We start from the raw sequence: 25,328 nt of genomic DNA, 5'->3' as shown, positions 1-25,328 counted from the left end.
TTGCGTTTTTACAAATATTTTATCTCTGTGGCTACAAATACCTGCCTATCCACCTCAATAAAAAGTTTCACTGTGTTGGGTTAAAATGGTTTGGGTTAGTAAAACACGCGATAAAGTTTAAAGAAGACGGCGTTCTCACAATTAGGAGTATCAGGAAGGGCTCTGAGGCTGCTTGTTCAAGGCTAGAAAACAGTAAAAGCTGCGAAAAGAAAGACAGACCAGGGTTAAACAGAAACATTTTCATTTTGTGAATTTTAGCCATATGAATGTGAATCGGCCCACTGAACAGCCCTACGGGCAAATGCCCCCTGGCTTCGCCAAGAGTATTGGCTACGCGTCCATCTCAAAATGTGGGGCGAGGGGCTCCCTCCCTCCCTCCCTCCCTCCCTGCCTCCCCGGGTTTATGAGCCATGGTGCTTTTAGTCGAAGCAATAGGATTTCGCAGTTATTCATCTCCTGGTGAGAGAATCTTGGGGGTCTGTGCTAGCCCCCCCAAACATCAAGAGAGAGAGGCAAGATTTCTCTGTATCACACGGATACGGAGAAATCTTCACACACCTCTGGCGCCCACTGTTCCTTTCCTATGGCCCGTTTCTTTCCTGTCCCTTCCCCATAGCCACCTCTTCTGTCCCATACGGCACCTTCCTTCCATGGGTACATATATAGGTATCAGTCAGCTAGAAAAAGACGGTGGAGAGCTCCTCTAGAACCCCAAACCCCCTAAGATGAGACACGTTTCCTCGGCCGCCTTTTAGGGCTGAGCGTGCCCAGGAGCGTACACGGCTCCGCTTGGGTGTGAAGGCCGCTCTGTGTCTTCTCCCTCCCCCCCATCGTTTGGGGCCAGCTGTCCTGTTACGTCAGCTGCGGCTCGCTGTCCCATCTGAGGGAGACCCCGTTGGGGCCCCCGAAGCAGAAATCTTCAAACGTCACACATATTTAACATGCTGCAGAGTCACAACCCTGAGCAAAGCGTTCCCCGCGGGCCCTGAGCTCCGGGACAGCGGAGCAGATGGTGGCGTCACTTACGTAAAAAGATAAGAGCAGGGAGCCAACCAACGTGCCTTGTGGTATAAAAAAGATGACGAAATAAAATGCAATATGTTCAGGAAGGTCCACCACAAATAAGAACACACAGAAGATGGTGATCTAAAGAAAAATACAAATAGGCAGGTTAACCACTCTGAACGCCAATAGATGCTCCAAATTCAGGTGGCTCATCCTCTTGGAGAGAGTCCCAATTTCTACTCCAAACTCAGAAACCACGCCGAAATCAACGGATCTCCGCTGACTTTTCTCCTGGTGACTTAGCCACAGCCCTTTGGCCCCGGAGCATCGTGGGCGAGACCTCACTGGATAAATCTGGGACCTAACGGACAGAACGTTTTAATTACAGAAAAGGGAAAAAAAAAGGGGTGCATATTATTTGTGGAGGTAAAATTCAGACTAGTATGTGAGCCAGAATCGTAAGCAAACATTGAAATGGATGTCCAGCGGCAAAACGGCCGCAGTGAAAGGAGGCCTTTGTTAACTACGGCCATGGAGAAACGTAAGCGTTTAATCACCCGGAGCGGCTTAGTAGGAGTCCTAACGTACAAAATTCAGGGATGAGAGAAAGTCACAGGTACATCTGGCACTCTCAGACTTCTGAACTGTTGTCCTGCCTAAAAGTTTCGGTATACTTCTAATTTCTCTCTGGTACAAACCATCCCGTTTATGTCTTCCGGAATATTCTTCCTAAAAGTGTGTCTCTGATTATATATATATATATGTATATATATATTTTTTATTTTATTTTTTTTTTCTGGACTATGAGCTTCCACGGCTTCCCACAGTCCATACAAGAATTTTTTTAAAAAGTTAACTTGAGAGCGAGAGGAAGAGACAGAGAGAAACATCGATCTGTCGCTCAGCTTGCTCCCGCCCCCACTGGCTGCTTCTTGTACGTGCCCGGACTGGGTATCGAACCTGCAACCTCGGCACGTGGGAACGACGCTCTAACCCACCGAGTGCCTGGCCAGGGCTGCAGAATAAGCTCTCGAGCCCATTATTTAAGGCCGGTCGTGGCTCCAGCCACTCTGCTCGCCGTGCCAGGCCCCGCCCGCTGCAGCCCACTTTCTGCCCACGTTCAGGCCGAGCGTCACCGGCAGTTAGACTTGCTCCCAGCCGCCCGTTCTCGCCCCTGAGGGTTTCTGTCCGCCCATCATTATCTATTTGCATCGCGGCTCGTCTCCAGCTGTTGAAATCTAACTCTTCTTCAGGTCTGAGTTCCTAAAGGAAATCTCTGCTCTTATTTTTATGAATGACTCACTCCCTTTTCTGGTTTTCACAGACCCCCTCGTGACTCAGTGGCCTTGGACTTCTGCAGATGGATGGTGACTCCGTCACCTTTGCCTTGTCACTCAGGCTTAGTAAGAGGCCGTTTACCCTCTGGGCGCTCTTTCAGTGTTAAAACTGTCAACGACAGGAAATTAGAATAGATGCTTACAGGTTATGTATGTGTTTCTTCCTAATTAAGATACATGTTGTTTTATGGAATGAATTCCCAGTGGAGAGTTGAAGTTGCTTCTAGCTTTAACTATGCTAGTTACAGTATCTGCATAACTTCACGGCGATCTTTGGGGTTCTTTCTTTCTCAGTAAAAAGAAGCTGCAGATGGTTTCCAGGCTTCCTTCTATTAACTGCTTTATGGTTAGTGAAGAAAGATGTGGCCACTTTTAAAGAAAGGCCGGGGTAGAAATAGGGAGAGAAAAATATGTAGATTTTGAAAAGGCAAACTTTAAATATTTTAGACTGTAAACATTAATGTATTCTACCAAGGGCAAATTTTAAAGTATTAGCTCAGAATCGTGTGTTACATATATAAAATAAATGTTCCAAAGAAACATACTTACAATAAAGTAGCCCAAAGACCAAATGCCACTATTTTTCCTCCCCTTGCGAAAAATGAACGAAATGATATACGTGAAGAAGATAAGGGATATGGCATAACCCGTAGCACATGGGATCTGAAATAAACAGGAAGGTGAGGTTTAGTTAAAGACAAATGCAATCTAGGAAAACATTTAGGATTCAAAACATTGGCCCAGCACAGGGTTTTATAGTGATTAATAAGGCAAGACAGCGTGACTATCAGTGAAAACAGTTTGTGTCTTCCAAGTTTCTGATTAAATCGTACAATGACATCTGTTCGATGAATATTGTAACTTACTTGCAAAACCTGATTTAAGTGGTAAAATATAGAGTCTGCAGGGCTTAAAAGGAGGTCCAGTAAATACACAAAAAGGAACATCAGCCAGTACAGTGGGACGTCCACCAACGCCTGCCCAAACCAGTAGGCCGAAGGGAAGAGCCCCGAGACCCGTAGCTGGGACCCAACTCTGTTCTGAGTAGGAGACAGAAAATACAAAACGGCATTTCAGTGCGAGGTTTAAGAAAATGTGGATTATGGAAGACAATATTCAAAGCAAATCATTCATTTGTAATAATTCTGCATCACGGCTACCCCCGTTATCTGGGCCCCAGGATATGAATCATCCCAAACATAAACGCTGGGTTTGCAGCGCTGATGTTCGCCAGACGCCCGATAGAAATGCGTGGAAGGAGACCTCAGAGCAGTCGACACTTGGGTCAAGAAAACAGTGGTTACTGACTTGTGGGGTGGGGTGGGAGAGTTGATCTAAGCAGCTATTTTTTAAAATATGTTTTTATTGACTTCAGAGAGAGGAAGGGAGAGGGAGAGAGAGAAACACCAATGGGCTGCCTCCTGCACGCCCCCTACTGGGGACCCGGGGCTCGAGCCAGCGACCTGGGCCTGTGCCCTGACCGGGAATTGAACCGTGACCTTCTGGCTCAGAGCGATTCTTCTCTGACTCAGTATGAACTGTGCTCTCTCTCTCTTTTTCCTAGTTGCATTTAAATAAATAAATATATATATTCGCTTCATTCTTTTAATCTCAGTAAATGACACGTTAGGGTAGTTTTTCTATAGCACACATTCAAATATTGATGACCCATCCGAATATTTGTGTATATGTACATAAATATAAATGCCTCACACATATAAATATATTTTGTATCCCTTCTCATTCTCTGAGTAAACTACTAAATTACATATTTTAAAACAACTTATCCAGTGATGTGGTTTGGGGCACAAATTAAGCTTTAAGCCTTTCTAATAATTTTGAACATATTTTTTCCTTCTAAAAATATTTACATTCATTTGTTGATGGCCACTGATTAGCTAAATGATGCTCCTGTCTGAGACATGATTTGACGTAAGGATTCCTATCAAAATCCCCCCGGCAGTTTTATGGAAAATCAATTGCTGATATATGTATGGGTTTATATCTGAAATGTATGTTCCATTTTATATATTTATATGATTACCCTTAATGAATACAGCACATTTTTAGTTACTATAACTGTGGTAAGCTTTGACGTCAGAAGCATAAGCCTTCCAATTTTGTTTTAATTTTTCAAAGTTATTTTATGTTCAGTTCTTTGCATAGTCATACATTTTAGAATCATTCTGTGTAATCTACCGATTTGTCTATGCGTTATATTTCCACTTATAGAACTTCCTTTTATTTTTACAACTTAGGATTTACATCTGAATTGGCTGCTCACGTAAACATGTATACACAGCCTCTTGAAAAGCCCTGGAGTCACATCACCCTCAGCACGTAATCAGGCGGAGCAGGGAGCGTTTCCGTCGCTCGCCGTTACCTTGTAGTCGTCGATGCTGCTCATGGCGATGTAAGGAGCACAGCTGGAGGACAGAAGCAACCAGAACATGGACGGCATCACGAACTCAAACGAGCTGTACAGTTCCTTTGGAAAATGCAAAGAATCGAATGAGCTCAATGAACAAATTCAAAGGTCACTTTCTGGAAAACATTTTAAAAAGCGTTAAACGGACTATGTACACCTCTGCCTACGGCCCCCTTGTTTCCAAACCCTTTACTGTCCCTCCGGTTTTGAAGGCTGACTTTTGGCTTGGTACCCACGTTTGTGGGTAAGAAAGTGACTTAAAGGAGGAAAGAATTACTAACAGGACAGAGTTGGAAAGTAACAGGAGTAAGGCCTTCCATCTTCTTTATGACTCTAAAAATGGATTCTGATGCTAAATCATGATGAGAACTCGCAGCTGAAACACTCAGTTTCCACAGCGATGGGTGTCATGGTTCCGAATGTAACTGCTTGACTCCAACAGCACATCGGCTATTTTACGGGCCTAGTGGCCGCAAGCCGTCGTCTTAGGGACAGCAGTGGGGCCAGGAAAGCATCGGCTGGGGCTCCCGAAGTCGCGACGAGGCTCTGGAAGGGACGTAACGTCGCCGAGGAAAACCTTTGCCCCTGGTGACACTGCCGCTCCTGTGTATGACCATCGCTAAGGACCGGAGGCCGACACACCCTCTGGGAGACGGTCCCGCTGTCTCACGATGCGCGTAGTTGTGGTTTCATCAAACGCAGGACTGACAGGGTCATAAGCAGAGGCCGATGGTCTTCAGCCTGGCCGCCAGGGACACGCTTGTCTCCACAGCAAGGCGAGGGCGGAGTTGTTTGCCAGGCTGTCCCCAGGACACCTGCGTGCTGGGGGTGGGGGGGACTCTGTGCAAATCCAGCTGGCTTTGGGCCAGACAGAGCAAGGCCTGAAGTCACGGGAAACCCTTCCGTGCCAGCGAGGAGGTAGATCTGAGTCGAGTATAACGCGACTCGCTGGAGATGCGAGTTCAAGTTCAGATGCTGGGCATATAAATGAAGGTCAGCTGGCCGGCTGGTAGCCGCGGGCTGGCCCCAGCGAAACGCGGTGGTTTATGGATGAACGTCCCGGGCGGCATCTCCATTACTGGCTCTTCCCTCCGAGCCCAGAGCACTGAAAAAGCCTCCGCGGCTGTGTCGGAGGTTAATGAAGTAAGTCATAGCACGCATCCTAAAGTGAGTTCATCTTGGATGGGTGACCGACACTTTTTGCCGTCATGGGTAAGTTTTCTGAAGGGAGTTTTTATTCCCTGAGCACACAGTGAGGTGTGTGGTGGGAGGGAAATGCAAGATCTTTCTAGAGCCTATGAAAATAACGATGGACACGCGGTCCGCTTCCTGTACACACAGGCGGACGGCTGTTAGCCGTGTGCATCCCCGGACAGGCTGACGGGGCGGGCGCAGGCCGTGTCCTGACCCCGACGCTGACGTCTGCGTTTAACAGACGGCGGGCCAGCGCCCTCCCTGCTCCCGGCCCTGCCCCGGGCGCACGGCGCTGCATCGTGTTAGAAACACAGGCCGGCGGCACCCTCGAGGAGCGAGAAACAGAGTTAGGGAAAAGTCAAACTGGAATAATTACAGACTCTGGTGGGTATCCTGGTCTCCAAACGTAAAGGGCTGTGTACGTTCCATTTACCTGGGCTCTTTTCAGAAATAGGATTTTTTTTTTTTTTTTTGCCTTTATGAAAAAGCTGGTTTGGTCTGGAGTAAGCCCTAGGAATTAAATTTTTTAAATCCTCACCCCAGGATATTTATTTTTTCTATTGTTTTTTTAGAAAGAGTGGAAGGTGGCAGAGAGAGAGAGAGAGAAATGCCGATGTGAGAGACACATCGACTGGGACTGGCTGCCTCCTGCACAAGCCCCGACGGGCTGGGGTTCAGACCTGCACCCAGGTACGTGCCCTTGACTGGGAATCGAACCTGTGACCCTTTGGTTCGTGGGCTGATGCTCTAAACGCCGACCCACACTGGCCAGAAATTAGTATTTTTGACAAGGAACTGAAGTAATTTTAATGTAACAAGTCTGCAATTCTAGCCAAAATTTGTCCTGCAAGTTTTTTCTTTTGTAACATTTATAAAAGTAATAATAAGGCTTCTACTCCCCCCTCCCCCTCCCTCCCCCTCCCTCCCTCTCCCTCTCCCCCTCCCTTCCGGCCTTCCTGCCTTCCTTCCTTCTTGTGTTAGTCGCAGTGCTGCAAGATTTCACTTTCATTTCCTCACATTCTCTTTGAAAATATATTTTGTTAGTTCTATTTTGCATTAAAAAATATTGAAGCTCTGAAAATCACGTTGATTTCCCAAAGCCACAGAACTAGCACGAATCCAAATGCTGATTTACCCCGCAGTGGTTTACTCGATAAGAATAAAATTCCAGCACTGGAAAGAGCCACCCGGGAGATTCCTGGGGGAGGAGAGTCCTGAGGGTAGATACCTACCGGGAAAAGGATAGTTCTGTGAGTTTGGATGCGTGCGGAGGGTTTAACCATCCTGAGTAGCCCGTTACTGACAATATCCACAAGAACGGGGAAGCAGTTCAGTCTTTTGGTATTGCATGTTAATGAAAATCTGTAATTCTAAAATACAAAAGGCAAGGTTAGACATTCTCAGAGATCTTCATTTTTTATTTTTATTTTTTCTAAAGAGGTCAAAATTCAATATTTTAATTAAAAAATCATGTTTTTAAGATGGCGTTAAATAATCAGAACAAAAATAAGCACTGTGTCGGTAAACCAAAACATGTACCTAGGCTATCAGGTATGTGGCTTAAGGCTAGAATCAAATATTATTATTGTTTAAGAATAAAGCAGAAGTTTCAGTTTCAGCATATGTGCATTCGAAAATCCTTGAGAGGAAATACATATTCTTTGGATGTAAATATGCTCTTGACCGTGGGTAGTGTACAGTGTTTATTTTGCTAATGCACACAGTTTGCGTTGGTAGCCAGTGATTGATATATGAATTATTTATCATACTAATGACTACAATTAACTAAGTAATAAATAAAAGCAGTGTTTGTTTTTAATTTTGCTTCCTAAGTTGAAGGCCTGAGTGTAGATAGTTTATTAGCTTTGCACACCGTTAGGAAAGATTATTTAATAGAGACCAGCATACCTTTCCCTGACCAGACACTATGATGGCTCCATTGTAAGATGGGTCATCTAGGCCATTTCTACTTCCAGATGCATCCACTTCCAAAGCTATGTTCTGATGCTCCACGGAATGTATAAAGTCGTCAATGCTTGCCCCTAAATTGTAGTTAAATGTGTTAGGTATCTCAAAACTAAGAAAATCAACATCAAGTTGTGCAGCGAAGTTAAAATGAATGACCTTGTGGCATACTTACAGTAATATAAACTGTGAGGATGTTTTTCCACATGAGAACATGTCTGCTACTGTGAATTAAAAAATCTACTCACTTCTATGGAGTTTACTTTATAACATATTTATTCATTTATGATCACTGCCATATGGTGCATTTGGAACAGATATTTTTTTCTAGAAGATTTCCATGAGTAGCCATACCAATACAGTTTTAATGACACAGATAATTTCTGTTAGTTAACCACCAAATTTGCTAAATCTCATTTCACTACCGCTAGATTATTAATTGATTTTCAAAGTGTATCTTGATATAAGAAGACAACTTATTGAGTAGCTACGGAAAGAGCTCCATGGACCTTCTTCCCAGAAAACAACCATAACTTGTAAAAATTACTTAAAAAACAACAACAACCACCCAACAAGTTCAAATCTTTTGATTGTCTTAAAGGCATATAGAAAATGAAAAAAACCCACAAACTTATTTAAGAAAATCTACTAAATCTGGGCAAGAACACTAAGAATCTGTGGCAAAAGCCTGCAGGTACCTTTACAACGTACCCCCCCGTTTTATTACCTGTATGATTGATGACTAGTAACTGAGTGAGAGGATCCCGTGGTGGTTGCCCAGGAGCCAGGAAGTATAAGTGAGGAGCAAGTTCCAAAGTGTAATTTATTTCGTATATTTTCCAGGTGATGTACTGTATCAGAATAGGAAAAAATCCAATTCCTAGAATCAATAGCCTACGCAGAAGAACATGGCCGGGTGTGAATGCTCAGCCGTTTACCAGCCTTCTCACAGTGTCTAGGCGGGTGCTACCTGAACGAGGTCGGCGCTGGGAAAAGTAAACGACCGCTCTCCCCACCACTTATTAAGCAATCTGTCCTTTCCCGACCGCTAAACGCGAGATGGCAAAACGGACACTTAGCCTTCTGTGCGCTTCCCCTGTCCCTCCCTGGCCACGAGCGCCTCGCAGTTTCCAGGGAACCCCCCCGCCCTCCGACGGCGCGCCCAGGCCCCGCCGCTTCCCGGGATCCGGGGCCCTGTTATTCGCAGGCACTTTATACTCAGTTTTCTTCATAGTCTCTATTTTTCTTAGTGATGACTGCATGGTTTCTCGAATCTCCGGGCCTAAATGTTCAACTGTATTTTACTCTTTATTTTCCTGAGTTCTCCATTTCAAATAAGTTAAAAAATTTAAAATTATATTTTCATTAGATCTTATTGTGGAACCTTTCTCCACGCCTAATTTCTAGTTTTACAAGACATCTTTTCACCATCCTTGCGAAAGGATGGGCATCTCTTGAGATGCTGTTTTACGGTGTTGCCAGGTGAGGCTTAAAGACTTTTTAACAAAATCAGGCTGGTTTCCTTGTCAAGGATTTTCAGTGAATTCTCGTTACTTATTTATTTAGCAAGTACTTATGGAGATTCTATTATGCGCCAACTCCCCTATTTCTTCGACGCTTCATCAACGTATTCACAGACGAGGCCCCAATCCATAGCCAAAATACTGTGGGCACTAGGGTGCTAATGAGAGGTGACATGATTCTTAGGAGCAGGGATAACGCCTGTTATGCACACAGTAGGTATGGGGACTGAGCTACCATCACTTAGGAGGGCTGGAGGGAAGTTACGACATGTAGGTTAGAGCAAGTGGGACGTAATGGGGGAGTCAGCACTTCCAGGGAAGAGTCAGCCACTTGACTAGATACCGACTAAAATGAGACATTAGCCTATGAATACTGGGAAATAAAGATCTACATCCCAGTGTTTCTGTCACCTGCCACAGACGATCTAAAGGAGAGCAAATAATACAGGAGCACTTACATTACTTTAACTTTTCCACTATAATTGGCTCTGAGACATTATAAATTCCACCTGCCAGTAGATAAAAACTAGGGCCATGAACTAGACTGAGTGTTATACTTTATCGAGTTTTGTACATACAGAAATTTATTTATTTTTGTTTGTTTTCTCATGGTTTTAGACCTTAATTTTTAAAAATGCAATGACTAAACAAGAGCTATGGTGCTCTGATACTCACAGTGATAAAAGAGCTTTCCTTTCATGCTTTAGCTTTAACAGGCGGACCCTTGCAATTGCAAGGATTTGCTGTCCCCACAGAGCCATGCCACCTACTGTTTCTCTCGTCTCACTAAGTGAAGAGAGAAGTTTTTCCATCTCAACAAGCCCGTCTGTGTCTGCAGCTCCTTCTGCTTGTGCTTCTCCAGATGTGGCAATATCTGCAACACACAAAATAAGTAACGCAGAAGTTCTCACTTCACACGGACTTTATTGAGCTTACTATAGGCACCTGTTATACCAAGGATGCCACAGATAACGTCTTCCCATACGGTAGGCGTTGTGTGCTATTGCTGGCTGTTGCCATGAACTAGAAAAATAGAGGGAAGATTCATTTCTTGAACAAAAAAGACTAGAAAGAAGATCTTAGATAATTCGGATACAGACAATACATTAAAGAGGTTAAGATAAGTATGCAGGATCGTCATAGTATCTAGATGTGACTTGGAAACTGGATAAAGGAAACAATTATCTTAGGTGTTCACCTAGAGAAAGAAGCTACAAATTGACATGCTACAAACTGGGGGTTAACTGTAAATTTAAAAAATGAAGTTTCAGTCCAGCCGGCGTGGCTTGGTGGTTGAGTGTTGACCCACGAACCAGGAGGTCAGGGTTCGATTCCCAGTGAGGACACATGATTGGGTTTCAGGCTTGATCCCTAGTAGGGGGCGTGCAGGAGGCAGCTGATCAAGGACTCTCATCATTCATGTTTCTATCTCTCTCTCTCCCTTCCTCTCTCTGAAATCAATAAAAACATATTTTTTTTAAAAAAATGAAGTTTCAGAGACATGAGACACTATCAAGCATGCCAACATATTCCACCACATGCAATGAGGGGAGTTCTAGAAAGACAGTACAGAGAGAAGGGGACAGAAAGCATCGTTGAAGAAATAGTGGCTAAAGTCTTCCAAAATGTGATGAAAATCTCTAATCTATACATGTAGGAAGCTCAACAAATACCATGGAGGGTAAACGGAAGGAGGCCCATGCCTGAACACATCGTAGTTGAACCGTCAAAGCCAAAGACAGAAAGAGAGTCTTGGAAGCGGCAGGAGAGACACAACTCATCACACCAAGAAATAGAGCTGGCTTCTCACCAGCAACCAGGGAGGCCCGCGGGATGGTGACACCCTGAAAGCGCTTGGGGAGAGATTTAGAGCAAGTGTTTCGTCTGCAATTGCTGCAGGAAAATGGGATCCGACGAGGGCTCTGAGCCTCGGGTAGAAGGAAGTGGCCCATCCTTAATATTAAGGCAATATTGGCAGTGGAGGTGACAAATGTGACAGGGAGGCATTCGCCTTAATGTGTACTTGTCCGAGAAGGGCCTTAATCATGGAAACCTACATGCTGCGATCATGCCATTGGAATGGTGTCTTCTTTTTCATTGATTGATTGATTTAGAGAGAGGGAGGAAGGAGGGGGGCATCGATTTGTTGTTGGGATTATTGATGCATTTCCATTGGTTGATTCTTGTATGTGCCCCGACTGGGGCTCGAACCTGCACTTTGGGTTTATCGGGATGAAGCTCTAACCCACTGAGCTACTCAGCCAGGGCCTGAAACGGTGTCTTCTTGAAGTATATGCTGCACTAGGTGTAATGAATACATTTACACGATACTTTGCATGCATTTTACTTACCTGGTTCGTCGATAGTTGATTTTCCTTCTAGTTTCAGGAACACCTCATTCAAGGTGGTCATGGAAACACCATAATTCTCAATTCCCAGATCAGGACAGAGATCGAGATTCTCATAAAGCTCTTGAAAAACACACATACACAGCAGCAAATCAAAAAACAGAAATCAAAATCAAACTGAGGACAACTTTGCAAACTGAAAAGAGCAAATATATCAAATTATACTTGGGATATGTCATTAAAAACGGACATTTTATGATAAGGAACATTCTCCAAATCCATACATTCCTTTTACATTTCATATTGTGTTACAGCCCATACGTTAACTTCTTTTGATCAAATATGAATTTATATTTATTTGTATTTGCATTAAAATTTCATTTTAGTTATTTTCTGACTTGCTTTTGAAATTTAACGAGCAACAGAACTTCAGATTTCTTCCGACCCCAAGCCTAATTAATTGAAGAATCTTCTGCAGAGAACAGGTACAAATAGGAGCCAACAAAAGGGATTGAAGTGATTTTTGAGAATTAGTTGGATTGTGTAGAACCTTCTTTATTTCAGAAAATATCTGTCAAAGGAAGTACCCAGTTTACAAGTCATTTTTAAAAGATTTCTTCTTTTGACTCTGGAAGAGAAATTCCCAAGCCCGCATGGACAGAGAATGAGGGACGGGCCCAGGATCCTCCTGGAACAGAGGGAACCGCGGCAGTTCTGTATCACTCACTCTTTAGTTCATCCCCCAATAATAGTTCTGCATCCGTCGCTGTTCTTAAAACAAGGAGCAATGTCCCGTCGGTATGAATTTGAATTATAACTTTTAATTAAATGAAGCTTAAATAAAAGCCCAATTTTAAACCCTAGTATGATTACAGAGCTCCTGTGGCTTCAACCTGGAGCTATCCCTGGGCAAAAAGAGACATTAAAAGCTTTCTGTCTGGTGTTTGTTTTGTTTTTTTAAATTTATTTTTATTGTTGAGAGTATTACAGATGTCCCCCATTTCCTCCCTTGCCCCCCTCTACTAGGCTCTTGTTCTACCCCAGGCCTTCTGTTTGTTTTTTTACTTAAATTCATTGGGGTGACATTGATTAATAAAATTACATAGGTTTCAAGTGCACAATTCCACGATACATCATCGGTATATTGCACTGTGCGCCCACCACCCAAAGTCAAATCTATATAAAAGCTTTTCTGTGCGGATTAGAGTTTCGTATACAGAAACATAGAGAAATAAGATTTAAACTGCAAATGAGTATTACGAGTCATTCTTCTGTTTCTCTAAAATTATACAAACCTCTAAATTATAACTCTTATGAAAACATCAATTAGGGTTTGATTAACACTTTGCCTGATGGTTCTAAGAAACACTTGTGCTGTCACCATGAAATGCGTATTTGAATGACTTTGGGAGGGTAATTTTGTGTCTCTGTTGCCCACACGCAGGGTAAGTTTAATTATTTCCACCCTTCAGCGCAGGCCCTCCCCGGGCCCCGTCACCAGGGAGCAGATTCCCTGAGTGATAAACATAACTAGTAATTATTTTCTTTTTAAATTAAACTACTTTGAGATCATTTTAAATTCACATGCAGTTGTAAAAAATAATACAGAGAGATCTGTATACTCTGATAATGTTTTAAAAAGCCACAGTATAATATCACAACCAGGGGATTAACACTGATACAATCAGGATCGAGAACGGTGCCATCGCCACCGTGATCACGCGATCACCCCCCGGCTCACCCCGAGGGACCTGACACAGATCGCAGCTCCTTGCTTCTTCTGGGGGAACCGAAGAGTTGAGAGAGGCCCTTCGAGTCCCCCACCCGGCTGACAGGGGACCCCTCGCGCGGAGCCCGCCGTGAAGACAGGGGCGCCCGCCTTGCCTGTGCGCAGACGGGCACAGAGACGGCAAGGGCTGTGAACACGCGTCCGCCCCGGGAGCTCCAAACGAAGGGCCAGGTAAAGCTCCAGAGACCGGCCCTCGGGAAACGAGCTCTATGACTTAGCCAACGGATAATTCAAAACAGCCGTGAAAGCAAACGATGTGCTGGCCCCAAGCCCCGGAGTTCTCACAAAGGCCTTGCCAGGAGAAGAACAAGCCCCATCACGGGGCTGTTTCACATAAGGGTTAAGCCATTTGGGTTCCTGCCCGGTGGTGAATACCAGAACATTCTGCGGCACGCTGCAAAGGGAATGAACTGAAAACACTCCCTAGAGTGCCCAGGCATAGGGCAACAACGAGGACAGAGTATTTCCCACCGTGGGCGAAAAAATCTAGTTCTTGTGCATCATGGTTTAAAAACCTGAGCACACCGTAAGCTCTCAGTAATGTTAGTTATAATAATCATCACTGATACTGTTATTACGAATAATATTTGTGTATTTCATTTCAGGATGCTCACGCACAGTACCTGGAAATTTATTTGTTCTCTCCAAAGGCAATGTATAGACAAGCCTTCCTTCACTTGCTGCTGATAATTTGGCATCAGGGATGTGCTGCGTAACGATGGATGTGATTTTTTCTTGAGCACACGTTTCATTCAACTGCAAACTGGTGTGAAAAAAAGAAAACGACGTATGTTATTTGACATCCTCTCCTGTCGCATGAAGAAAATGACTAGTCTCTATGAAACAAAGAATCAAATAAAATCTAATGCAGGGAATAGGTCACCCCAAAATGAAATGAGGACAAAAAATATCAGACTGTCTATGCGCGGGGAGGGAAAGCAAGGAGTGAGCCCATCAGGATTCCCGGCCAGATTATTCGGCGACAGTGCCCCGAGAAGGTCGCGTCGACTCAGCCTCTTCAGGGGAGAGTAGCCACAGAGCAGACACCAGGGACACAACGCAGCCGAGTCAGGGCTACACGAGACGAAAGTGTTTAAAGGCTCTCAAACTGCTGCGGGTGAATGAAACAGCACCGTCCTCCTCTTATTTATTTTTCTTTACTTTTTTAAAAAATATATGTTTATTGATTTCAGAGACAGGAAGAGAGAGAGAGAAACATCAATGATGAGAGTCATTGCTGGGCTGCCTCCTGCACGCCCCCTGCTGGGAATCGAGCCCGCAACCCGGGCATGTGCCCTGACCGGGAATCGAACCGCGATCTCCTGGATCCTAGGCCGATGCTCAACCGCCGAGCCACGCCAACTGGGCTCATTTATTTTTCTATAACCATTACTTGCAACTAAGAATTACTACTCCCACTTTATAAGTGAGAAAACTGAGTTTCAGGCAGTTTATTTAATTTCCCAGAAGAGATTAAAAAGTAATTTCAACTTTGGATTTGGATATGAAACTGAAATTTAAACGATCCAGGCTCAGTTACTGCCTCTACCCCTCATTAACCGAGCGAGCCTACAGTGTCACCTGTAGAGTCAAAGCAACAACAGTTCCTACCGCATAAAGTTAAAGCTTTAAATACAATAATGTTAATCGGACTCAGTAAGTAACACCCAGAATATGCTGCTGGTTAAAAATAATGATAAAATGAATGAAGAGGGTGGGCGGAGGGAACAAGCGAGAGGAGGGCCAGGGAAGGGGCGAGACAGGCGCCCACATAGGAGATCGGGTCACCCGGGCGAGAGGCGGCAGGGTGTGAGCCAGTGTCAGCTGGGAAGGGCCCTAACGCAGACCCTCCTCGCCAAACAGTGCTGCGGGGACATTTTCTTCCACATTTATCTAAGCTTTTCTGTTGTCTTGTATTCTCGACCTCTAAAATCTACCAATCCCTAGCTCCTGTGTACGCATACTAACTCCATATACCTGTACCTGTGCCTGTGCCTGTGCCTGTGCCTGTGCCTGTACCTGTACCTGTGCCTGTACCTGTACCTGTGCCTGTACCTGTACCTATGCCTATGCCTGTACCTGTACCTGTGCCTGTGCCTGTACCTGTGCCTGTACCTGTACCTATGCCTATGCCTGTACCTGTACCTATGCCTATGCCTGTACCTGTGCCTGTACCTGTGCCTGTGCCTGTGCCTGTACCTATGCCTATGCCTGTACCTGTACCTATGCCTATGCCTGTACCTGTGCCTGTGCCTGTGCCTGTGCCTGTGCCTGTGCCTGTGCCTATGCCTGTACCTATGCCTATGCCTGTGCCTGTGCCTGTGCCTGTGCCTGTGCCTGTGCCTATCCCTGTACCTGTGCCTGTGCCTGTGCCTGTGCCTGTACCTATGCCTATGCCTGTGCCTGTGCCTGTGCCTGTACCTATGCCTATGCCTGTGCCTGTGCCTGTGCCTGTGCCTGTACCTGTGCCTGTACCTGTACCTATGCCTATGCCTGTACCTGTACCTATGCCTATGCCTGTACCTGTGCCTGTGCCTGTGCCTGTGCCTGTGCCTGTGCCTGTGCCTATGCCTGTACCTATGCCTATGCCTGTGCCTGTGCCTGTGCCTGTGCCTGTGCCTGTGCCTATCCCTGTACCTGTGCCTGTGCCTGTGCCTGTGCCTGTACCTATGCCTATGCCTGTGCCTGTGCCTGTGCCTGTGCCTGTACCTGTGCCTGTGCCTGTGCCTGTGCCTGTGCCTGTGCCTGTACCTGTGCCTGTGCCTGTGCCTGTGCCTGTACCTGTGCCTGTGCCTGTACCTGTACATCTGTGTATCTCTATCTCTCTGTATCTATGATCTGGACATACATTTCCATGTATGCACTTGTGCATGTGTATACATATGATATAGAACATCTGGGTATAATAATGAAAGGCTTCCTCGTGTTGCAATGCTCTGCTTCCAGCCCGTTTCCCGCTCTCCAGCCCCCTCAAGTGGCGATACCTTAAGTGATATCCAATCCCCCATTTCTTCTTTAGAAACAGGGAGGAGCCTGCACAGGTCAGCTTCCCTTTGGAGAGAAACACTTTCCTATCTGAAAGGGAAGAGGCAAAGGAGAGAGCTTGTTAGAAGGTGCCCATGCTTTCCCAAGAAAAGGCAGGCCGTGGCCTGCAAGACCCAACGCTAACTCAGGAGCATCAACATTTTCAAACACAGGGCTTCACGAAGACCCGCTGAAGCGGACACGTGTTCAGCTTATGTACATACTCGAGGCTGTTGTGTTCCCTCCCAACCAGTCAGAACGGTTATGCAGACACATCTTTGAACAGAGAATCATCACATTATACATTGCAATGGACCGAACATTGTGATTGTTTGGAATCCGTCAAGTTGATTTCTTTCCATTTTAAGGGAAAGGATGAATGCCTTTGATTATCGACTCTAACTTACTTGGAAATAAGTGAGTTTCCTGGCGTCTCATGCTCCTGTGGAATCAGATGATACAGAATTCTAGGAGCTACTGGGAAGTGGTTGGGAGTAGGACTCACGGGCCCGTTCACAGCATTAGCAGCTGATGCAGCTCAATGGCCAGGTTACAAAACACAGCCGCTTGGCATTTATCCATATTCCTCAAATCTCATGAAGTCTGCATCATGGTACTTGAAGGAAACCAGCACTTACCGGCCAGGAGGTCCGCCTCATCCATGAACTGGGTACTGAATAGGATCACACGGTCCATCTTCCGCTCCTTCAGCAAGTTCCACACTTGATGCCTTGAAAAGGGATCCAACCCGGCAGTCGGCTCATCCAATAAGAGCACCTGCAGTGGAGGGGTGCGTATGAAAGGGTCTTGCAATAAACTAGATAGTTCTTCCAGAAAGCACGTGGAAACCATATTATTTATATTTCAAAGGGCGTCGTGGTTAGGATTTTGTTCTTATATATAATGTCCAACGTGAATATTTTATCTCAGATGTTCTTTGCAAATAAAAGGTTTGAACTACTACCGAAAGCTTTATTTTTAAAAACGTGAATTCATCTCTAAATTTCTTCCGACTTACCTGAGGATCTCCTAAAATGGCAATCCCAAAGGTGAGTTTTCTTTTCTGTCCGCCACTTAAGTTTTGGGCAAGGACGTCTTGGATATTTTTCATTTGCAATTCCAGCAAAACTCTTTGTATCTAACCAAAGGACAACATTTGTGTCACAAGCCAAGATTCTTTTCTTTTTCTTTTTTTTTTAACTTTTAAATTTATAAACACAAGGCTATAAAGTTGGTTAAAACTTTGGATACTGGTTAAAAGCATGGTTAAAAGCATGGATACTGAGCCAGACTGACTAGATTTGAATACTGCTCCATATTAACTAGCTGCATAGTCTTGGTTAAGTTACTTGCTCTCTTGAACCTCAGTTTCCACATATGTAAAATGGGAACGATAATAGTACCAACCCCATAGAGTTGTTTTGAGAAATAAATGAATTAGTGTATTTAAAATTAAGGATAATGTTTGGCATATTGTAAATTATACATAAATGTTAGATATTATATAAATTAAATTTTTTTGTCCAAATTTCACACAATGATTTTGCTCAAAGATCATTTAATGAAAGCATAAAACTCAGTGCAAATAGACTTAATGACCTCATTTTGACCAATACATTAGTTCTAATATATTTAAGTACCTCTTGTTCCACTTCCTGTGGCTGAATCCCTTTTATTTTAGCAAAGAATCTGAGGTTTTCTCTCACAGTGAGGTAGTCAAATTGCACATTGAATTGTGGACAGACTCCAATGAGCTTGCTGATATTTTCTAGGTCAGCTATTTCTGAAAGTTTATTATTATACACAGTGACTGAACCTATAACAAAGATTAAAAGTGAATATCAGATTATGCTTGAATTAAACACTGTGGTGATTGTGGGGTAGGGGAGGGGGTGGAGGTAGAAGAAGGCATAGAAGGAATAAATGTTGATGTAAAAAATTAAATTAAATTAAAATAATAATAATAATAATAATAAATAAAAACATGTATTAGGCATACATTCATCCCCCAAGAAAATATTTTGCTTAATGAAAAGTCACCATATAGTTATTAATTACATTTTAGATATATGGCTTTATCTTGAAGGTTTATACAACTCAGGCATTATGAACGTCCATTTTAGTTGTGTGGCATACGAGGGAAGAAAGGTCCCTTCTGCAGCTTTTCTTTTCCCATTAAGATGTAGTCTATTTATTCACCCCTCACAGTTAGGTGTGGCACTATAATAAATGGAATTTTAGCAAATGTGATATAAGCAGAGGCTGTGAAGTGCCTCCACCCTGGGATTGCCCTTTCTTTGCTTCTGGAAGCATGGGCACCACTGGGTGAAGAATCCCTAACTAACTTCCCAGGGGATGAAAGGCCATGTAGGAAGAGAGGTGCTGGGGTCCTAACTAGAGCCCCACATATGTGAGTGAGGCTACGCTAAAGCATCTTGCTCCAGATACTTTAGCCCAGACAGAAAAACTTCCAGGCAACCCACAGAATCATTAGAAATAAGCAAACATTTTTAGCTTAAGCCATTCGTTTTGGGGATGCTTGTCGCACAGCAAAAGCTAACAGATACAAGTGGGAATGCCAAATGGTAACTAATAACCATGAAAGTAATGACCATGAAATACTCAAGTTCCACATATACCAATGAAATATTGCATACCTCTATAGAATGATACTATCAATTCACTTCCATTTCCCCCTGGTGATCTGTGTTTGTGATTAATGATCAGAAGAACTTGGTATTAACGGCTGATTGATTTGTCAACTTGACTTTGGGGGAAAAAACCCTCTTACCTTTGGTGGGAACAGATAACCCACTAAGAATGTTTAACAGTGTTGATTTTCCAGCTCCACTGTGACCAAGCACTGCAGTGATCTGGCCTTCATATATGTCGAATGCCAAATCTAGGAAGAAGAAAGGACAGTAAAGAAGGGTGGGAGAAAGGACAGAAGGAAAAGAGGTGGGGGGGGGGAGGAAAAAAACAAACCACAAATTTATTGTGGAGCTAAAATGTGTCTTTTTATTTCCTTGAACAGCCATGTTTTCTAAATATAATTATACTAGGCTATTAAACTCAAAATAAATAAAAAATTCCCTTTTATAAATTTACATGTTGATCCTGTTTTGAAATTTGGAAATTACTTGTTTTAAAGCCAGGAAACATGTCTTATACTCTTAGGTTCATTGGCACTGCCTGGCATATGGCAGGTGAATGTTAATATAGGGTGTCCCCCCAAAATGTATACACACACTTTGAATACTTATAAAGGCAGTGTTTATTAAAACACATTTCACTTTCAAAATCGAGCTATCAGCTGTCGAAGTGTGCATACATTTTTTGGGACACCCTATATTTATTGACCTGAAGGATAGATTAATAGTTCAGTAAATTATTATGTGGGTACAAATCCTTTGATGTATATGACCCTTTTGCACACAATAAAAATAGCAGTATCTACAATAACTTTGGAATTACAGAAGAAAAAATTGTGTTTGTAGAAAACAACCCCAAATAGCCTTAGGCTACCTCCTTATTACACAATGTATCTTTCAAATACATATGTAATTCTAAAACCGACTCAAATCTTTCTAACTTTTATGCAGCAGAAGTAATGCATTAGAAAGGAAATTTTATCAAATGGCTAAATAATTTCAAATCTGAAATACCACCAAGAGCAAAAAACAAAAAAGAGTGAACATCAGAAAATTAATATAATAACTAAATGTTGTGTTTTTTTTTTTTACCTTTCAAAGCTTCTATTTTATCAGGCTTTCCTTTATATTCTTTTGTAACATTTCTGATTCTGGGAAAAAAAAGAAAAAAAAAAGTAAAGCGATTTCAAGGTATGACCGTTTTCTTTGGTGGGCAATTGTAGGTTTGGCTGGCATGGGGGGTGGGCCTGCCCCTCAGGGATTCTACCCTCAGGCAGTCACGCTTGTGTGAGAGAATCAGCTAGAATATTTCTCCCCAGTCTTGGCCGCTCGCTAGCTTCACCTGCCAAGTTTTAAAATGTACCTCTGCTTGGGACACATTGCCAGGCCCTGCGATCCCAGCGACAGAAGCGAAACCCGGCGTTGGTGCTGAGGACCGGGAGGTCTCTGAACTGCGAAGCCAAGACCGCCCGATGCAGACGGGCTCGCGTGGCCCGCCCACGGGACACGGGCTGGGGCGTCTTCGGTTATCTCGAGTGGGGGTCAGGGTGGAGGGGGAGAGGCAAGGATGGCAACAGCGAGAGCGCGGGTTCCACAGCCCCACCTGCCGCGTCGCCCCGGCTAGAGCACTTCGCAGCCCGTGACCGTGGCCAACGTGCTTTTCCAGGTGAATTTCAGCTTTTGCAACCTAAAGGCCAGAGTGCTTCAGGGCTGTGCTGGCGGGCGAGGCAGGTGCTTCCCCTGCGCGCACAATGCTCGTTCTAGCTAAGTATCCAGTAAACAGAAGATGCTATTGCGAGGTCATGATGATTAGGGGAATGGAAGGGCCTGGAATTAGCAAGCTGGGTGCTGTCATAGGCCTGGACTCCTAGGCGTTCTGCCTATCTAATTTTACCAGGTAGATATGTAATCCATAAGCTGAATCAAATCTATGTTTCTTATTTTGCCATCTAGTCATCAAGTAAGACTCGGGTCCCACTCATCCTGAACCGTTTAGATTTTCTCGGTTCCGCCTGAATGCCAGTTCCCATCATTCTAAAGTACGTAGAGATGGGCGAGGGGCCACAGAGGTAAGAAAAATAAGCACGTAAACGCCTGGAACAAAGCCATCGCTTTGCTCTGAGCCCATCTGCTGGAGGTCAAACCTAGCTTAGGTCACAGATATAAGTATGGAAGATAAATATGGGAGAGATTAAAATAAAAAATGAAATGGCTTTAGGAGCTCAGCAGCCTGGAGTAATCCGAGACAGGTCACAGAGGACTGACGTATATGCTGGGCGCAGGTGCATGCGTGACATCTGAGTAGCCAGGGATGTTGAGAAATTTCTCCTTGTTTTGTTTGTTTTTTTTTAAATTTGGGAATTAAAGTTACCAGCACCAAACAAAGCGCCCTCTAAAAAGCACTCCTCCCTCAGCTCCCTTCCTGGCTGTCCGTGGGTCTCCTCTTCCCAACTCTTTGTCTGAAAGGCGGTAAGTAGGAGAGGAAAGGGGAGTTAAAAAAGCGAGAGAGAACAAACGGGGAGCATAGTCTATGAGGTGGGGGCCAGGTGGGAGTAAATGAGCCAGGCAAAGGGAAGGGGAGGCCAAGGCCAAGGGCGGAGACCACACGCAGCGGAGCAAGGACCAGAAGCCAGGCCAGGGTTTTGCCGCGTTTTCCTTGCGGGGGAGGCCTTGGTTGGCAGTTAACGGAAGCGTCAGTAACGTAAGACAGCAAAGCGGGAAGGGGTTTTTCTTTCTACTTGCAGTGGGAGGTGACGGACCTGGCGTGGGTGAGGCTCGGGGAGGGCCACCTACAGGGCGCTAAAGGGAACTTGGGCTTGTTTCAGGGGCGAACTTCTAGCTGCTCGTTTTTGGCCTGTTCTCCACTTGCATCTTTGTTACCTGATGGCTTCTTTCCCGTGGAATTCTGGAGACACTGGTTCAAAAGAGTCATCAGACGAAAGGCCAAAATCTGTTGCATCTTCAAGGGCCACGTGATCAGCATCACGTTGTCGTGACCAAAATGAGGACTTCAGAAAAAACAAGGGTGGGTGTTGACGTCCATAGTCATCTACGTGGCCAGGAGATAAATACTGGGTCAGTCACCACATTAAGGGAGAGAGAGAGTCACCCCGATGGGGCACAGCAATGCAAACCCACCGCCAATGGGCCTGAACACACGGTCGACACCGTGACATGCACATTTTGATATGTGTAGCTTCATAACGAGAAAAATAAAGCGCTAAGATGTCTCTCTGTTATAATAACTGTTCCTACAGGAAGAACTGAAGCTGTGGCTTTAAAAAATTCCAGAGCAACTTAAATCAGTGTCAAGATGCTTCTTAACCTCAAGAAAACCAGAGAACTGCAAGACAAATGCAAGACATGCCGGGTGTGCTGAGCTCTGTCTAGGTGCCCAGGTGTCATTACACTGGCAAAGGAGGAGATTGAGGAGTGGCTATTGGATGTAAAAGACAAATATTCCAAGAGAAGATAGATTAGGATTTAACAAAAATAAGTGGCCCACTGTGAGAAAGGGAGCGAACGGGGCAGAATAATTGATTGAAACTGGACACAGAGAGGAATTTTAAAAAGCTAATTTGTATTTATGTCTTATCTCGTCTCCAAATTATAAATTTCCTCTGAAGCTAATTTATGATCTGCTTTAAGGACATATTATCCATGAACCTCTTTCTGGAAACTAATCCACAGTGTATTTGAACTTAATTATCTCTTCTATTTTCCTACATGTTAAGGGAGGTTCTGAAACGGAAGAATTCTATTTCTCTAATATTCTGCAACAGACTCCCACTGTAAGATTGAAGGGTTTTCAAACTCCTGTGTACTTTTCACATGTTCAGTCATTCATTCATGCAACAGATATACACAGAGCACTCTCTATAGGCCTGGCGGATGGTAGATTATTAGTATTTATCTTTCCCCTTTGATTAGGAAGCCTAGAAAATAAAAGCATGCATCTTAATTGGATACATTCTGCCATGAGACAATACAGGATTCTATCTCTCTATCTAGTTAATTTTCCTTCCAGGGCTCCCCCAGGTGGTTCAGATGCTCAGCCGGGGCTCAGAGCCACTGAGCTGAATAGCTGGACAAGGCAGCCCTACATTTCCACGACTGAGCACCACGCCAGACCCACTCAGGAGCTAGCTTTCTAAGCGCCTCTGAAAAAAGAAACAAGCCATACACTTAGAGGTGAGTTAAGTTCAAACGAAGGCTGGGCATTCTGGAAGCAGGCGGCAGGCTTTAGTTCCGACCAGTCAAACAGCCAGCGAGACACAGAACTAATTTGGTCGGTGGCAATGGCCCTGAAGCACAGAGTGGTTCTTGAAATAGAAGCAGCACCCGTGCCGGGAGACTCATTTCGGGAAATCAAATCATCAAAATGCTGTTCGATTTTAATCGTATCACTACTCACTTGGCAAAACTTTTTCAAAATAAACCGTCAAGGCCAGGTAGAGGAAGATGTCTAAAGCCAGCATAAAGTGTGTGCCCACGATCTGACCGGAGTAGCTGGACGGGTCAGGAGCCGCGTTGGAATTCATGTCATAGTCCACGCGCAGAAGCTGGAAATGAAAAGCAGTTCACGGAAGGAAGTGAGGCTTATGAGACATTTTAAACAGATTTAGCACAAAAATAAAATAGCTACTCTTTGCCCCATGCCGGGAAGACAGAGTTGAGTGAGACGGCCTACTTCACAGTTCTCAGATCTACTGGGAAGCATGTGCTCCGGAGCAACTACGACGCAATTTAGTCACGGCAGTGATTTAAAACATGTTCCCCAAGAAAGGGGAGTGTGAGGAGGAGGCAGGGGAGTATGGGAAGAGATGACACTTGAACTTGGCCTTCGATGGCTCAGGAGAGAATTTACGCTCTTGGGAAAATCTCCGGTGTGTTTAAGAACAAGGGGCAGACGTGGGCTGGTCTATAATGTCCAAGCCCATGAGCACTTTATAATGACCAATCCTGTTGTTAAGCACTAAATAATGGCCATGGAATGATGGGCATTACCACTTAACTGGAGGGACGGCAAACTCAGTTCACAGGGAGAATCAGATAAAGAGAAATGACATTTTATGAACAGAAGTGCCGTTTACTACTCAATGCGTTTTCACGGTGTTTTGGAATTTTCTTTCATTTAATGGTTTCTAAAATCACATGTGTGGTTCAATTACTAAGTGAAAATAGGAACTGGAAGGGTTATTTAGTATTAGATTTGTGACATCGTGGCCAAATTCAACTAGTAGCCAAAGAAAACACTCCAAAGAATGATAGATTGGCCTTCCATTTTTTCACTCACCCCATGGCTTATTTTACAGGGCTAAGTGCTTCCAAAGCTTTTAAACCCTCACGATAGTCTTTATTTTATACCTCACAACGCTGAGCACAGAATTGACTACAGACAACTAAATTCCAGAGAGGAGACAAACATAGGGTTAATACATAGCAAAACAAGTGTTTATTTTTTATTTAAATATAATTTATTTCATTTTATTGTCTTATATGATACCTAATCTCACCAGGATGTTGTCTGTAGACACTTATCTATAATTGCATAGCAAATGTAACCAAAATTTAACATGCTGGTGTTTGATTTTACTAAAGTAAATATTGTAATACAAAAAAAAGAAAATTCCAGAGGGGAAAGATGGGTCAGAAATGTCATTAATAAACAATTAGATGGCTTCTCACCTGGGTCATTCCAAGCATGAAGGCATAGGGGCTGAGAAAACCCAACATCCACTCCAAAGATGCAGGAATATGCCTGTACAATGCTGTGAATCCTAGGCTCCCCCAAAAGACAGTGAGAAGGAACACGACCAGGCCGGTGAGGAAAGGTTTCCTTAACAAGACGCTCATTAGGAAAGCCAAAGCTATCTAAAATGAGAGAAGACGCCGTTGGTTTATGTTTCTCTACAAATTAGTCCTAACATAACAAAACAAGAAATCGAATATACAAAGAAAGAGTTACATTATTAGTCTACATAGAAAGTACAAAGCAATGATCTGAAATTTGCACTGCAAATGGGCGTTTCAAAACACCACAGATCAAATACCAGTCTACAGG

At 44.0% G+C, this 25,328-nt stretch overlaps 1 protein-coding gene across 2 annotated transcripts in view; it reads right to left on the bottom strand.

Moving 5' to 3' along the window:
• Positions 1-25,328, bottom strand: part of LOC308546676 (ABC-type organic anion transporter ABCA8-like) — a 50,468-nt gene that overhangs the window by 9,887 nt on the left and 15,253 nt on the right. For both annotated transcript variants that reach the window (XM_081115858.1, XM_081115859.1), the window contains 20 exons: positions 24,953-25,138; positions 23,679-23,826; positions 22,145-22,313; positions 20,357-20,415; positions 19,405-19,515; positions 18,254-18,429; positions 17,632-17,751; positions 17,252-17,390; positions 16,574-16,664; positions 14,213-14,352; positions 11,804-11,923; positions 10,128-10,326; positions 8,657-8,823; positions 7,873-8,006; positions 7,197-7,334; positions 4,726-4,830; positions 3,209-3,382; positions 2,892-3,005; positions 1,027-1,146; positions 140-199 (listed from right to left, as the gene is read on the bottom strand). In XM_081115858.1, coding sequence (XP_080971984.1) covers positions 140-199; positions 1,027-1,146; positions 2,892-3,005; positions 3,209-3,382; positions 4,726-4,830; positions 7,197-7,334; positions 7,873-8,006; positions 8,657-8,823; positions 10,128-10,326; positions 11,804-11,923; positions 14,213-14,352; positions 16,574-16,664; positions 17,252-17,390; positions 17,632-17,751; positions 18,254-18,429; positions 19,405-19,515; positions 20,357-20,415; positions 22,145-22,313; positions 23,679-23,826; positions 24,953-25,138 — 2,670 coding nt within the window. The remainder of the gene's footprint in view (positions 1-139; positions 200-1,026; positions 1,147-2,891; positions 3,006-3,208; positions 3,383-4,725; positions 4,831-7,196; positions 7,335-7,872; positions 8,007-8,656; positions 8,824-10,127; positions 10,327-11,803; positions 11,924-14,212; positions 14,353-16,573; positions 16,665-17,251; positions 17,391-17,631; positions 17,752-18,253; positions 18,430-19,404; positions 19,516-20,356; positions 20,416-22,144; positions 22,314-23,678; positions 23,827-24,952; positions 25,139-25,328) is intronic.

This window comes from Miniopterus schreibersii (genome assembly GCF_964146895.1).
Source record: "Miniopterus schreibersii genome assembly, chromosome: 16".
NCBI lineage: Eukaryota > Metazoa > Chordata > Mammalia > Chiroptera > Miniopteridae > Miniopterus > Miniopterus schreibersii.
The sequence above is the reverse complement of the archived record's forward strand: the minus strand, read 5'-3'. Positions and strand labels throughout refer to the sequence as shown.